At 40.4% G+C, this 16,378-nt stretch overlaps 1 protein-coding gene across 1 annotated transcript; it reads right to left on the bottom strand.

The window, feature by feature from the left end:
• Nucleotides 1–213: 213 nt before the first annotated feature.
• On the bottom strand, nucleotides 214–12,969 carry LOC108877004 (potassium channel subfamily K member 2-like). The gene is made up of 9 exons (XM_018666896.2): nucleotides 12,661–12,969; nucleotides 10,427–10,533; nucleotides 10,142–10,254; nucleotides 9,448–9,538; nucleotides 8,608–8,725; nucleotides 8,238–8,398; nucleotides 6,057–6,243; nucleotides 5,829–5,968; nucleotides 214–3,643 (listed from the first exon to the last, which is right to left on the bottom strand). Coding segments are annotated over exons 1-9 (1,257 nt in total). The 5' UTR covers nucleotides 12,662–12,969; the 3' UTR covers nucleotides 214–3,304.
• Nucleotides 12,970–16,378: the final 3,409 nt, after the last annotated feature.

A 16,378-nucleotide genomic window follows, 5' to 3' on the forward strand; every position in this document is an offset into this window, starting at 1 on the left:
ATTTCTTTGAGAACAGTTTCTTTACAGATATAACTGATCTTTTGATGCATATTCTTCTTCTGGACACAGAACCAACAGCAAAGGTTGAACACTTTGAATAACACAGCAAACAATGAAATAATTGAAATTTGGTTTATTTTCACGTCATATATTGTACAAAAATCTTTGTTACATTGTGTTTAGATTAGCTCTACAGACTAGACAGTCTATTATTACCACGTGTTCTCCCAGACTCACATCAGTGTAGAAACATACAGAATAGAAAAATACAGAGTTTTCATGATTGCTGTCATAAAAAGCATCGGCATATCTACCACATTAGCAGAAAATGAACACGTCTTAGAGTTAGTCTCATTTCAGCTCAGCTAAAAAGATGATTGTGTAAAAATGTCGTCTGTTTGCTGATAAACCGAAGAGCAAAGAGAGAAGGCAAGGTCAGACCAACCAGCTACAACACTGTGTAATGCCACTACTGTTTCCATTCAGTGTTAGTACTGAACCATACAGACTCTGAGTTAATGATGAACTAAAAAAAAAACAAACAGCTATAGTAAAAGTCAAAACTTAATAGGATATAAGTCCACTTATGTCCAGTGGGTGTCTGAAAGACTAGTTAGTTCATCTATTAGTAAATGAATCCACATCACTTTCACACATACCAGTCAATCAGGACTAGAAAAAAAAAAATCAAATAATTGGTATACCTGAACTGGTTCAGGTTTAAAATATAAATTGGTTTGAAACTCCCCGTGTATGTGAGCAGTAATCTAAAGGTTAAAAGTTTGTGTGTCAAACCGTGTACTAATGCCTCATAACAACAAAATCGAAGCCTTCTGACTGGATGGACTGGTTAGCTGTGGGAGCTGCAGCATGTTGTTACGTTTAAAGGCTGTTAAATCAAAGTGCATTTTCAACGGCAGGCATACACACATGGAAGAAAACCCTCAGTGTGTGTGTGTGTGTGTGTGTGTGTGTGTGTGTGTGTGTCTGGAAGCTGGGCATTAAAAAATGATGTCAAGGGTGAAGTGATTAAATCTTTTAAAATTGGAGATTCAAGTTTGACAACCCACAATTCAAAGGTTGTTTGCAAGAAATGTTGTTACATGTGTGACTGAACATCTCAGAGATGGCATTCACTGTCAATCATAGCAGCTTGGGGTTAGTCAACAGAGAGTAAACATTTGCTGAATATAATACTCTGTTACAGTATAGTCATACGTTATAAAATGCACACACAGACAAACAGTTTAATGGTTGACCAACTGGCTCAAAGGGACACTGTGTCATCATTCATATGTGACTGCTTCCAGCCACTGAAAAAATGAAACAATCAAACCTGCAACAGTCTACTTACTTCATCCACTGAGCCGTACAAATGATATTGTTATGTAAAACACAAGGTACTGGATGAACATGATCATATGTGGATCCAGGCCTGTAGAACATCATGAGTGTGAACAACTGATTTAGATTTGTTAGGCTGAATTCACAATCAGCACTGGGCTTATAAACTTCCCTCAGCTGAAGTAATCCAAATTGTTACAGAGAACATATAAATAGACATATGAGATTTCCTCATTTGAACACTTGTGAAATCAGTTGTTGCACCTCACAGTGTGGTGTGCTTGGCCTTGTAGGCAGAATAAGGAGTTTAAGGCACAGTAATGATTTGACAAATCTCCTTACAGATCCAACTGGTGCTCTCAGTACTTTTAAAATTATACCCAGGATAAGAGAAAGAGACACCACTTCAAACCACATACAGGCTCTGCCTCCTCTCCAAAACTAAGAAGAGTTAGTGGCAGATATGTAACGATGCCCTCAGTCAAAACCAAGGTGTTGAGATGACAATATTACAAAAGATTTACAGTCATGGCAACTTACTACACTTTAAACAACAGGACTGTAGGACCAACATGGCTGCCACTGAAAACCACAGTGGTCAGACTTGTTCAATTATCAGCTCTTATAAAAAAGTTTCTTACTGTTGGGTCCAGGTACAGGTAACTGTTTAGTCACTCAACAACATGTTTATATAGTGGGAAGGAAGTTTTACAGTGAAATAAAAATAATATTTGGCATACAGTGACTGAAAGTCATGGCTTATATTTGTTGTTGGTAAAACTGTAGATTAGAACATTTACCAACAAACTGTGGGAGCAAAATATATTTTTAAAAAGGCCATATAACAGCACTGCTTTTCAGTTTGCAGAGGTGATTATATCTGACAGCAACTAGTAAAAGATAATAAGTACAAAGTGTCATAACTGGTGACAAAACTGATCAAATAAAATTTATCTGAGTTACTCTATAAAACAGGCAGCAAAAAGCTTCAGATTATAAATATTAGTTTAGGAGTTTAGGAGTTTAAACCACTCAGACTTGTCTTATATTTCAGATAAGCTTTGGTGCAGTAAGTATAGTTTTTATTTTCCCCAAGTGGAAAATAAGAAAAACAATACTAGTCTAAATGTAAAAGACCTGCTCCCCACAGTCCACACAGAGTCTCAGTACTCAGTTTGTAGCTTGATCAACATCACATTCCTCCATCTTTGTAGTTCAGTACAGTACAACTGCACCATCTCATCTGCAGTTCAAACAACATCACCTCCCTCCCATCTTCACAATCTCAATATCTTTACATTCAGCAGTCATTTAGCACAAAATCTGCCTCTCCCCATCAGAGGCCACCATCTTTGTATTTCAGACATAACTGTCTTTCACTTTTACAGTCCTGACATCATCACATCCCAGAAACCTTTGCTGCACGTCACATCCTCTCTCTCCTGTCTGTCTCTATTCTATCACCTGTCCAACGATGAAAGTAAAAAGAAAAAAGCCAAAAGAAAATGAAACAATTGCTCATACGTCGTAAAGCTGTGTAGTAAAAACGTATTGTGGAAAATACTGAAGTGGTGCAAACACAGCCAGGCACCTTGGACATTCCTCTGACTTTTCAACATACTTCACCAAATACTGTAATGTTTCTGTATACAATATGTCAGAAATGTAACTCTTCATTGTTATTTAGCAAGTTTTGACAGCTGACTGACACTGCAGGGATGAGGGTGGTGAGGTGAGAAAGATGTCAAAAATCCACTTGCTGGGCAAGGCTGTGACTCCAGCCTCCCCTGTAGAGGGGTGAAGATGTCCCTCACAAGGTACCACATTCTCATTATACTTAATTTGTGAATTGAACCAGTTCATTTGGTCAAGCAGGTCTGGTCTCAGCACTGACGCCATAAATGATGATAAATGAAAAGGCCTTGAAAAGATCTTAAAGGTGCTGCCGGCCTTCGTCTTTCTACTTGAGGTGTTCAATGATTGAGATATCTCCTCTCTCTGGGTCCAGGCCGTTCATGTACAAACCACCATTTCTGGCCAGAGGTGTCGTCAGGCCCTGCAGCCCGGCCTCCCTCTCGTTCTTGTCCCGTTCGTCGTTGAAGTTGACCGACACGGCCCTCTTAGGCAGAGTGAGCTCTGGGGCGGGGCTGAACCCCAGCTCCGAGGACAGTTTGCGTTTGATTGACGCTGCACGCTGGAACTTATCATAGATCTCGACGCTAACACGTCGACGGGTTTCTTTGAACTCGGCTGAGACGTTGGCCGTCCACTCTGCAGCGTGAGCACGAATCTCTCCAACCTGCAAGAAGAGAGAGGAGGAGTGACGTTAGGTGAGAGGGGTGACAGGTTTAATACCTTAAACTGTTGATACAAAGAAAATAGAAAAATATGTGAAAGCATTTAGAAATAACCTCTCAAAGTCCTTTTTGGTTCTTTTGTATCAGGAAGGCTATTAAGAGTACTACAATTCCAGGCTCTTTCTGGGCAGCCACTGGTTTCCATTCACTATATGAAAATCAACACGCAGAGACTTAAAGCTTTGTGGAAGTTTTCCATCAAAATAAACTGTGTGCTGACTTTTCCCTGTTTGACAAAGTTGTGACTGCTCTGAAATCTTTTTGGTTGCTTGTTGGTGCATTCAAGGGCACTCTGACATTGAAGACTTGCCAGTCAATGACCAAATCACAAGTGGAAAGTGACAATGTTACAGACAAGGAAGTCAACTCAATTACATTAAAACAATGTATCTGCAGCTAAACAGGTCTGCAACACTGAGTATTAATCAACCATGGAAAATGTGACACACACATACACAGCTGATCTTTAAATGACAACATAGTGATAATATGGATATTTCTGGAGCAACAGAACAGAGCAAAATGTGGTGTTGGTCTTTATAAAGTGGGAAACTTTGAATATTACAGAAGAACTCAACTAATAGAGTTATATCCTCTGACAACAGAGTGTGCTGTCACTCTGAGTCTAATTTAATTCTGTCTAATTTAAATTAATTAAACACATCATTGTCTGTTCATCTTCAGAGGACCACAGAATCTGATATGATAACCATATGACTTTAACTCCATATGCCTTCTGTGGCAAAAGGCCTCTAGGTGCTTTAATGAAAACCGAGAAAAACATTATCCAGTGCTCCGCCTGTAGGGACAGGTCTGTGTAACAGATTCCAAATCACACAGTAGAACTTTGAGATCTTTCATTACAAAAATGTTTTTGCCTCTGACAGTGTAGTAATCCACCACAGTGAGAGAAAACTTATATAATCAAATACTTCAAATGCAGTATCCTGACACTCCTGACACTTTGTTTCCTAAATCAAAATAAGGTCAGGCTGACAAAACAGCAACATATGAGCATAAAACAGACAAAGAAGAGACGACCAAAATCTTTGTTTAACCACGACACTTATGGGCCATACTGGGACACGATCATGCTTCAGTTTTGTCCTATTATCTCATCAGAAGGTAGGAGCAGTCATATAGCCATTCCGGTACAGTATCACTTCAGGCCAAATATTAACCCTGCACCCACACCTCAAATAATGTTTCTATTTCTAACTATATCACAGAGCCTGATGATAATAACACACACATTCACAGCTCAGTAATATTATGTGGTACCACAGCAGGACTTCAGCATTAATGAACACACACACACATTCTTGCACACCTATCTTTGTGGAGTCATGTCATGGACATTATGCATTCCCTACCTAATCCTTACCCTAACCCTTCAACCAAGTCTTGACTCTCTACTTTACTTTAAATTGTGGGGTCCAGCATTTTGGTCTCAGACAAGGTGTCAGACCCAAAAAGTATAGTGGACTCCCAGTTTTTGGACCCCACGAATGTAGGCCAACAAGCTCACACACACACACAGTGCATTATTCAGCACATTAACAGGTGAGGTTGCAAACCAGTATCAACCAGTATCAATCATCATCTAATTATTTTTAATAATTGGGAACACCGTGTGATGTCATCATGTTATTGCCAAAGGTACACATCTCGTCCCTTAAAACTCTAATATGAGAGAATGTTAGTTAAGAACAGGCTCAGATGTATGACCATCACTCTAGAGGAGAGGCCTGCAGGTTCTTCACCCTGTGAAAACACCATCACACATTGTCCAAATGATCTCCCTCGCTCCCTCTCTGGGTATGCTCACAGTAATGGCCTAAGACTGTGTTTATGTGTTTGGATGCCAGACAGTCAATTAGATTACATAACAGTCTTATCATTGAAATGAAGTTAAGCAGAGGGCGAAAGTTGAAGCAGGGCATGGCACTGTAAACGAGAATAACCTGTGTGTCACTGTACTGTAGGAAAGAGAGGGTGGAAACAGATGCATCAACAGATGAACAGATATGCAGAGAGAAAATATCAAAAAGCGACAGAAGGACATTGTAAAACAAATTAAGTGAAGTCACTGAATGAAGGATCAGATGAAAGACAACAGTCTCGTACCTCTTCTTTCGTCCTCTTGGAGATGACTCTTAGCCAGTCTCCTATCATGCTGAGGATGGCAGCAAAGTAGGCCAGTCCCACCAGAATCCAGAACCATACAACTGGTTTATAGTAGTCCAAGTACTCTATATCTGACCCACCTTACACCCAGAGAAAAAGAGATGTTGAGTGTTTCAACACCTGATGTGACAGATCTGTTTGATTTTATAAGGGTTAAAGTTTCTGTACCTGCTACAAAGTCCCCAAATCCAATGGTGGTCAGGGTGATGACCACAAAGTAAAGGGACTCCAGCGCAGACCAACCTTCAATGTACTTAAAGATGGCTGCTGGGAGCGCCACAAACAGCAGGCAGCCAAACAACACAAACAGCAGGGTTGAGATAACCCGGATCTTTGTCTGACTGACGTCCCAGTGCTGCTGGGAAGACAGAGAAAAACAGAACCAAAACGAGAAAATGAGAAATATGACATAGAATTTCAACTCTGCGACAGGTACATCAGATCTGTCAGATCTGTTTGTGATCACTGCAAATGTAAGAACACAAACATACTTGTTCTTTTAGTGTTTAGGGTTTGTCAAATTTCCTTGGATCTGAGGCACAAATGCTTAGGAAATGCCATATTGTGAACCCGCTGCTGGAACTGAGTGTCAGAAAACAGTTGCTTCAAAGAAATAATGCAGATCAAAAGTAGATATTTTTATGCTAAAATGTGACAATTTGTCATCTAGCTTGTACAGCAATAAGAAGTCATCGATGTTCCAACTACAGAACCTACAGCCTAGCAGTGCTTTGAGCTGAATGCTAACATCTCAGTTTAACATGTTAACACGCAAGCAAACATTTGCTAATTAGTATAAAACACAAAGCACTGCTAAAGCTGTTGGAAATATTAGTTTTGAAGGTATTTAGCCATAAACCAACATAGTGGACAAAGACAAATTATGACCTGATGAAGGTGCTAGAGGTCAGAGCATCACCAAAACTGCTACTGTTCATCCTGTGTGAAACAAATTTGTTGGAAATCCATCAGTTGTTGAAACATTTCACCTAAAACCAAATGTCAAACTCATGGTGGGATCACCAAAGTCACTGGGATTTAGCCTCTGGGTACCATGAACGATTTTCATGCCAATCCATCCCGTAATTGTTGAGATATTTCAGTCTGGACCAAAGTGGAGGACTCTGCGACAATACTGCTGAAGAGAAAACTGTTTTTAAAGTGAGATGGTAAAGCAGTCAGACGCTGTAAGTACTAATAGCATTATTCTGTAAATTGGTCCTTGGGGTGCAGTAGAAAAGAAAAGACATTCACAGTGTTCACTGAGGATAATGCTGCAGTCTCACACAATTTGCACACAGCAATGAGGCAAACACACACACACACACACACACACACAGACTCTCTCTCTCTCTCTCTTACACAATGAACTTTTGTCCCCCGTCCTCAGCCTTAATCATAATATTCATTACAGAGTCCCATGGGTGCCCTGAGAGCAGCAGAAGGAGCAAATCATCCTGAATTACACATTCTGGATTCAGACTTCTGCTTCATTTCATTCAAGACTAGAAAGCAAATTATTCACAACAGCAACTTAAAATTTAAAAAGTTTTCAGCAGGCTTGTTTCAGAACATTAATGCTTTGGACACATAGGCAGTCTCGTAAACAATTCAGACTGTACGATAAATTACTGTTTAGCAACAGTTACAAGGAGATCTGCTTCTGATTTAGACAGTTTGAGAGAATTAATTCACGCAGTTTGAGCTCTGGCATCAGTTGCTTAAAGACTGACGAACTGCAGCTTCAAACCAAAGAATCATTAGCAGTCTAGACTTAAACCACCTCCTGATGCACAGAGATCCACTCAATATGTGTCTCAGCTGGAGAATTATTCATCAACATGTAAATGAAGGTCAAAGGTTTTGTTCACACTGCCTCTAAAGTGAGCACATGGACCATTTATACACACACTGCACACAGACTGTATGTACTCCTAACTTTAGGCTGCATTTAAAATGTACATTTTTTTCTTTTAGTGGCTGGTATGTTATGGCAATGATTGCAGCTCAGCCTGCAGAGAATCTCATCCATTACTATTTAAAAAGGCCATGAATACATAAGATCAGTGACACAGAGGGTTAAAAACCAAACTGAACTTGTTACTGAAAACTGTACCATCAAGGTTTAACACCTCCTCATGCTAGATACTGTATGAAATCATCCTTCTATATCATGAAATGATAGAAATTTGTGTTTTCAGGTTTGCCTATATAAAGTTGCCGCCTGCAGTCCATAAACTTGTGTGAACTCTCGTGCATGTGCCTGAGAAGTAACTGTAAGTTCGTGTCCACCTGTACCTGTGTGTATGTTTCAGGTTTAGTGAACTGTGTACGTCACTTCAGACTCACCACAAACATCTTCTCCACTCTGGCGATGCCCTTGCCGAATATGGTGCCGAGCTGATCTCCTACACCAGCCAAGAGAAAGCCAAACAAAGGGATCCCTAGCAACGCGTAGACGATACAGAATATTCTTCCACCTTCTGTGTGGGGAGAGATGTTTCCAAAACCTGCAGAGAGGACGGACAGAAACTGAGACAGGTAATATATAACCAGTGTTCTTAAGGCATGAAGTGACAGTGACAGTGGGCATCTAATGTGGTATCACAAATACGTACATTAACAGTGGTGTTGATAATATGTCAGTGATGGATCCTTACAAAGATAGGTGTGCAAGGATGTGTGTGTGTGTGTGTGTGTGTGTGTGTGTGTGTCCTACCAATGGTTGTGATGACAGTGCCAGCAAAGAAAAAGGCAGAGTTCAGGTCCCACAGGCTGCTGTGGTTGGTCAGTGTCCCTGCAGGGTTTACACCTGAACGGATAGCAGATACAACTTGCTGAAAGGAGAGAGAGAGAGAGGGAGAGAGAGAGAGAGAGAGAGAGAGAGAGAGATTTGTGTTCAAACCAGCTGTTATCTAGGTGGACTGGTAGCTCACCTGGCTGAGTATTTGCTGCATACCATCCCCTTTTTTTCTCCCCTCTACCTTCCCCGTCTATCTCCGCTGTCTCTGTCAATAAAGGCAAGAAAATGCCCAAAATAAATATTTAAAAAAGCCCAAACAAAACAGCTGTTTGTCAAAGAAACACTTTCCCTCTGGTTAAAAAAACACATATTGTGTTACTTTCTTGCTGTAAATCATGTCATCATGAAACATTTACAGAGGTGCTTGTAGCAGTGCAGGCAGGAATCAGTGTTTGTGTGCTCGCCTTTCTAATGAATTAAAGATGGAAATATAGAAAAGTTGAGATGACTGTGAGCAAGGGAAAAATCTGGAGCTGTCAAAGAGAATGCCTTAAAGAAATCTAGTGCAGATGAATGTCCCAGGAACATTTACTGGTTCATCTGGGAACAGGACTAACAACAGTGTAACTGCAGAAACAAACTCAACAGCCTCCACTCCTGTAAAGTGAAGCTGCAGGAACTGTCCATGGTGCTGAAGCTGCTGCGGCTGTGCAAGCTCATTCGCAATTCGGTGTGTGATAGGAGATAGACATGCGCACAGTATGTCTCCTTGTTTGTTATCTTTGCTTCTTTGGTAAGGGTTAAGGTCGGCCTCACCTTAACCAGCTCCTCCAGCTGACTCTGGTTCACACACGTGTGTCTGGACAGAAACTCCAGCTTCTGGGCCAGGATGGCCAAACGCTGGGCACTGGGAGAAAGAGAGGAGAGAAGAGTGAGTTAGGCTGAGAAAAATGTTTGATCACAAGTCAAATTAACAGAGTGCAAGGGTTTGTTGTAGGAATAAAGCACTTGGTTCTTGGTGCTGCACTTGGAGTTTTTCCTCCTTCATGGTGAAAACAGTTGGACAGGAAACAACAGAGGTACAGGAGCATTCTGTGCACTCAGATTCAGCCAAATCCATCAAAGGTCATTGAATGACCTTTCATCATTTAGCTGAACAAGGAGCCTAAACTTATGGTTAACGCAACCAAAGCATTTCAGGGTGAAGAGGTAGAATATCTTTGAGCTTGAAGTGGAGGAAGAACTGGAAAATTGCCTTAAAATAAAGAAAACATTCAGTTTCACAATAAAAGAAAATTTCAAAAAAAAAATCATCATAATCCACACTGCACCTCTTAAAATGATTTCAGTGGCACTGAAGAAATGCCTGATGAGAGTGAACAACTTACTGCTCATAGACAGACTGTCAGTAACAGGAGTATAATTGGTAAATGGTTAGATGGATGGGGATGGGTGGGTGTATTTTCTGGCAGTGAGGCAGACAGACGGCAGACGTATTTAACTTGCCTACCTCTCGTGAGGCTGCTCCAGGGATCTGAAGACTGCTGCTCCCATCACCAGGTACAGAACCACCAAAGAGAAGATGGCTGTCACCGTCTTCCATTTCATCACCGTGGCAACCACCTACAACACTTCAACTGATCAGTCAACCCACATTTCGTAAAGGAGGCGTCCCAAAATAACTTAATGTCGTGAAAGCTCATTTTACAGTTTGTTTTCTGCACTGTAAAAATAAGCACCTTGTGACAAAAAATAATTACTTTCAAAGTCTGGGCTTCTTTCTTTTTTCTCTCACCTCACTCTCCTCCCGGGGAGTCAGTGTGATTGGCTTTGTGGAGAAGGAGAGGCGGGGCTTGGTGTTGTGAGTGGCGGATTTAGGGTCCAATAAGTCTGGAGCTGCCACTGTCAGGGGGAAAAGAGAAAAAAAAATGCCATTATTGAATCTTTTCTTTTTTCCCCACACTTTTTTTCCCCTCCCCGTCTCTGCTAACGTGCTCCAGTCAACACATTTAGCTGTTAATTTTAGAAGTCCTTATAAATAAATCACCAACAAGTCCTTTAAATGGCCTTTAAATCCTGGTGAAAGCATGAATCAAGCTCAAGCGTTTAGTCCTCAGGCTGTTTCCCTCCTGTTCGTGCTGCAGTGCTTGGGTGTGTAACATGTGTGTGTGATTTGTAAGATATAGTAAGCAGTTGAGAATAAAAGGTATGCTGAGAGCAAGAGGAGAGAGAAGGAACGGCATGAGAGTGGTGTGGATTCTGAATGTAAGGGGATGGATGTGGTGAGAGTGTAAGAAATAAGAAAGCAAAGGTGAACACAGAAGACCGAGTTAAGTGATCTCTGCTGAGACAGAGAGGGAAACACAAGTTGCTGATGTCTTTGTAGTTTGTGAATGAACAGCTTTTATGTATTTACTCCTTTCAAGTGAGTAAATGAGTGTGTAGATGTCGTGTTGCAAATTACGCTGAATGCTAGATCAGGTGGCTAAATTATGGCTTTTTTTTTCTTTTCTTTTTTTTACAACTGTCAATTGGTCTTGGATCTGTTGTTCAATTCAAAAGTAATTTGTGTGCAGTCAAAGAGAAAAACAGAGAGATATAATGGAGATAACAGCAGTGTGATAAGTACTCTCAGTTTGTCCATGAATGGCATTCACGTACTGAAACACACACGCAGCCAGCATGGGACCTTCTGACTTTAAAGATCTATTTACATGAGGCTTGACTTGAAAAACTATTTCATCTATCTTATTTATTAAAATAAAATATAATATAAACATATAATAAAATATAATATTAATATATTAAAATAAGTATAAACAGTACTTGAATACCAGACATACAGACAGTTTTACTACAGACAGACAGACATCATGTTAATGTCATCTCAAACATACAAGCCGAATATTGTCAGACACCATTTAAGTACGTAGGAAAACTGTTATGAAATAATGTTTTTTTTCCATATTCTACAGCCTGAGTATGAATATGTGTGTGCATGTGTGAGTGTGTGTGTGAGATGACTGAACAGGGGGATGAATGGAGGGCAAGAGAGAAAAGAACAGCAAGAAGAGGGGAGGATATGGAGGAGAGGGTCTGTAGGTGGAGTCTGTTCAGGATCACTCGGACATGAGAAGAGAAACTTTAACTCAAAAAGGATCAATTCTGTATCTTTTAGGCAGAGGATCCATCATTTCCCAATTTTCTACTATCAATTAAACAGTATTGTGCATATTCACGCTGCCATTCAACAGGCAACAACATGGTTCTCCCATTGGTTTGGAATTAAAAAGCCTTTTACAGTCAAAGATTGAGTCTTTTTACTGAATGTGCAACATTTCATTGGGATGAGAAAGAAAAAAGGTCAGAGGTATTAAGGCTGATCGTTTTCCACGTGAAGGTGTGTCCAGTTCACACTAAGGGACCTCTGTGCTGAATGAAATCATCTTTCAACCTGTAAAATATTATTCTGCAGATGACAGGAACTCAGTTTAGGTTTTTAGTTCTCAAATAATGAAGATGATGATGAGGAGCTTCAGAAATATTTCATATAACGTGAAGAATCAGAGTAAAAGAGTGACTGACTGACTAACACTGCAGATGTTCAGGTGATTTTGAGAAACATTTTTGTGGGTTGTCTGGCAGGTTGAAATATTCCAGCCGAATAAATATTTGAAAGACTGAAACAAACAAACATGCAGTCGGTGCAGCTGTGGAGGAAGCAGATCTGCTGGAGTCACAGATTATCCCTCTCTCTCACACACAGACTCTTCATCTGTCCTCCTTCACTTGGTGGAGGTGGAACAAGTCTAGCACGAGCTTCAAGACTACGTTTTATTTCTGCTGCAACATGTATTATTGATATTACGTTGGAATAGATTAGATGACATATAAAACATTAGGTTTTTAATGTGGACAGTTTGAAGCGGGAGCACTGGTGTTTTAAACTTATTCACAAGCTGCAATAAGTTTCTGGACAAGTTCTGTCTCCTACAAACCACAATTACACAAGACTAAGTCTGTACTCACTCCTTGTTGCCTATCCGATGCCCTCCGCTCTCCTCTTCTCCTCATCCGACGCTCTCACTGCGTTTAGGGGAATCTTTCCTCCTCTGCGTGTCTCCTCCCCGCGGTGCTGAAGCGGGGGAAAGATCAGGAGCTCCGTTTTTCTTTCGCTCCTCTTCTCTACTTTCACCTCTGATCGGACACTGACGCTGCGCTGAGGTTAGTTTTACTGTCTCCACATGTCACGACAGGAGTGATTTCTCTGGCCTTCCCCCGCTTTCTCCTCGTCTCTCAGCTCTCCAGCATCCACTCTGCTGCTGTTTGCGCTCTGGCTTTTTGAGCACACCGGTGCAGCGGTGGGATAACACTGAGAGGAAGTAGGAGGAGGAGGAGGAGGGGGTGGAGAAATAGGAGGAGAGGGGGTGGAGGTGCAGGACACAGGGAGGTGGTTCCCAAACTAGGGAACAGAGTTTTAGGGGCCCCATCTAAATCTGTAGGAATTTGATTGCATGTTTAATTCACTGGAAAGTAAGAAGGTCATAGGTTTACCTCTCTCACACTTCATCTCCCACAGCACATTGTAAGTTCTTAGTGTAGATGATCTGAGTGTGATGAGAGAGAGAAAGGACAATTAATGAAGAGAAAGAGACATAAAGCAGAGTTTTCTGTGTACAGGTGGTTCTGCTGTATAGTCCCAGTGTTTAGAGCGATAGATCAGATGCTCTTAAAGCAGCAGTTCATGATTATGATGTGTCTACTTGCAGCCCCTTGTTCCACTAAAAAGTGAGTTTCCTTTTGAAACTTTTCACATTGTTTCATTTCAATAATTAATTTGTGAGAATTTGTTAGAAGGTAAAGAGAGAGGTAAAACTATCCAATTTTTAACAACAAAAAAAAAGGTCATTTTAAAATGGCTACAAAAAATGAAATGTGTGCAGCAGAACTCTGCTTTCTCCTCTTTTCCTTAAGTCATTCCTTAGGTTTATCCTGTGACTCCTTGAAGGGGTCAATCTCTGTCCTGAAGCACAGAGCCACTGTTAACAAGATTTCTGACATAGACAAGTGGATACAGGCTAACTTTTCCATGCTATTTGGAAGGATTTATATATATAAAAAAATTTTTAACAAAAAATACAACTAGGATGACTTCATTATTTGTTCCATGATCTGCAAAGCTCCTGTAACTTTTCCTCCTCATGTTTTGTACAGATGTACAGTCCAGTGCTGGTACACGACCATACTGGTTAGAACCTCAGATATGTGGTGTTTGATGTGTAGGTGGGGATGGAGACATTGACTTGCTTTGCTTTCCACTGGAAAACAAAATCACCCATAGATTTTCCAGTTATTCATACTGTAGCACACGAAAAAGAAGCAGTTATTTAATCAGTCAGCCACTCAGTCAGTGCAGAGAGACATTCAGCTCAGATGTCAATGAGTCTCACACACATGCATGTTTATTTGTATGGATCAACAACATGTTCAGAGAAGACAAGCTTGCCTGACAACCTCAGGGGGGTGAGAGGGACTGCAGCAGGTTGAGGGACAGTGTCTGAGCATTAACAGGTTATTGATTTTACATAACTTCAACTTCTTCTCATAATGTAAACAGACGTTAATCGCCCTACAATCAGTTTCAGCACTGTCAAGTGTCAGGTGTTGGATAATCAGCAGGGAATCAGCCTCCAGTTTGGTCTGGACTCTCAGATTGAAACTAAAGATGGAAACCTCCTGAGACTGTGGAGTGTGTTGGTAAGTGAAACAATCAAATGGATGAATCACACTCTGCTTTTCACAGACTAATTGAGGCCCTGAGATTTAGACAGAGGTAGGGTTGAAATGGGGGTGTGTATGACTAACAATAATAACAATAAAATAAATAATAATAATAAATAACAATAGAAGAAGGGAACGTTTTAATAAATACTCACATTGGTCCTCCACTCCATGCCTCAGCATGTAGTGTAGTCATTATAGTTTGGTAACACTTACTAACATCACCAGGATACTCTGAAATTACTGTAGATACTGAATAAGAAAATGTAGCTGTTAATGAGCTGGTGAATAATAATGAACATGATCTAGTATATCATCCATCTCTCATCCATTGGTCTTTCTTTCTTTATTTCTTTTTCTTTTTTTCTTTCTTTTTCTTTTTTACTTCCCTCCAAGTCTTCATCTCTCCCTCTTCCTTCTCTCTCTGTCTCTTGGCCCCTGATGAGAAATTAATAGTAGTTTAAATGTTCATGTTTCCACCTCATGATTCCAACATTCAAACATTAATTACACGCCTATTTGTACAGCTAAAGATAGATACTGTGTGTGTGGCTTCCTGTGTCTGACTGAGTCTGTGTAGGTGATTGGTATTTGTGAGTCCGTATGTTGCTAACTAACAAACACATGTAGTTTTTGTGATATGAGTGTGTGTGTGTGTGTGTGTGTGTGTGTGTGTGTCTGTGTGTAGGCAGGTATGATGTGTGTGAGAGACCACAACAAGAGTCATGGTCTCACCTCACCTCATCTAAATTTGTTGACCTGCTGCTTAGTGTAGGTAGACATACAGGCGACACACAGACAACTAAACAAGATTAGTCTCTGTTGTCTGATCAGTGTGGTCCACATTGAATAATGCCTGAACAATTTATGATATGTTATATTACACTGGGTATTGTATAAAATCAAGTTTTCTACTGCAGTACATCAGTTCTAAAAGCCTGTGACTACTGATCAGAAAACTGTTTCACTGAACAATACTAAGTGAATCTTTATTAACAAATTCAAAGTGAGGTGATGATACTGAATCAACATTATCACTGAGAAAATCAGGAGTAGTGGAGCTCCTCACTGGTGACTGAGAACATTGCTGTCACTTCAATTAATTCCCCCTTAGAAGCCAATCACAAGACTGCAAAAGCCACAGAAACGATTGAAATCATCTGATATCTCTGTGGTAAATAACAGGCTGCAGTTACTGTGCTTGTACTGGATAGTTACTTCTGAGCTGCTATTAAAGTGTGATGCGTTCACTTGCTGGCGTACATACAGAAGTGCATTTGGACAGGGATGAAATTGTTTTGCTCAAAAAGTAAAGTTCATTAACTTCTTTCAGTGACTGTAACAAACCTTTGAGCTGAACTGAACAGAGTGATCTGATCAGCAAAGTGATTGGTGATGTGCACCTCGACTTTGCTGCAGTCACAGTGTTGATTAATCTGTGTCAAACCAGTCGGATTAACCATTCCTTTAGACCAATGGCATCATGCTACCTGTTTCATCTTTTCCCTCTTCAGCAAAAGTTCACTTAACATGGCATAATGGACCCTTCCAGTGTGTTTGCATGCTTTAGCTCCTGAAATACAAAAATCTGTAGTCATCAAAGATGCAACAATACTTGCAAAGAAGTAAGAGAATTTTTCTAAAAGAATATTTTTTTATAGGCATTTTTGCCTTTATTTGACAGTCAGTGGAGAGAGAGAGGAAAGGAGGGAATAGAGAGGGGGGATAACATGCAGTAAAGGGCCTAGGCCAAACCTGGGACTCAGCTTTGATATATAGTATGTGCTTAAATTAAATAGCTGACATTTCAGTACTAGCATGCCTTCTCCAGAGTTACACTCTTCAGGTATTTTTGCTCATTTGCCATCTACAATTATTAATATGTCTTTTAGCACATCTCACTACACTTTTGAGTGTTAGCTACTGTGCACACCGGACAACAGAAATCTTTGCATTATCTCTAACC

Source organism: Lates calcarifer, linkage group LG2 (genome assembly GCF_001640805.2).
Source record: "Lates calcarifer isolate ASB-BC8 linkage group LG2, TLL_Latcal_v3, whole genome shotgun sequence".
In the NCBI taxonomy this organism is placed as follows: domain Eukaryota; kingdom Metazoa; phylum Chordata; class Actinopteri; family Centropomidae; genus Lates; species Lates calcarifer.

What these genes read in the sequence shown, in the direction of transcription:
- LOC108877004 (XM_018666896.2), bottom strand. An exon ending in CTGGAGCAGCCTCACGAGAG is followed by an intron (nt 9,539 to 10,141) that starts GTAGGCAAGTTA and finishes TCTTTCTCCCAG; the next exon opens with TGCCCAGCGTTTGGCCATCC. An exon ending in CACTGTCATCACAACCATTG is followed by an intron (nt 8,399 to 8,607) that starts GTAGGACACACA and finishes TCCTCTCTGCAG; the next exon opens with GTTTTGGAAACATCTCTCCC.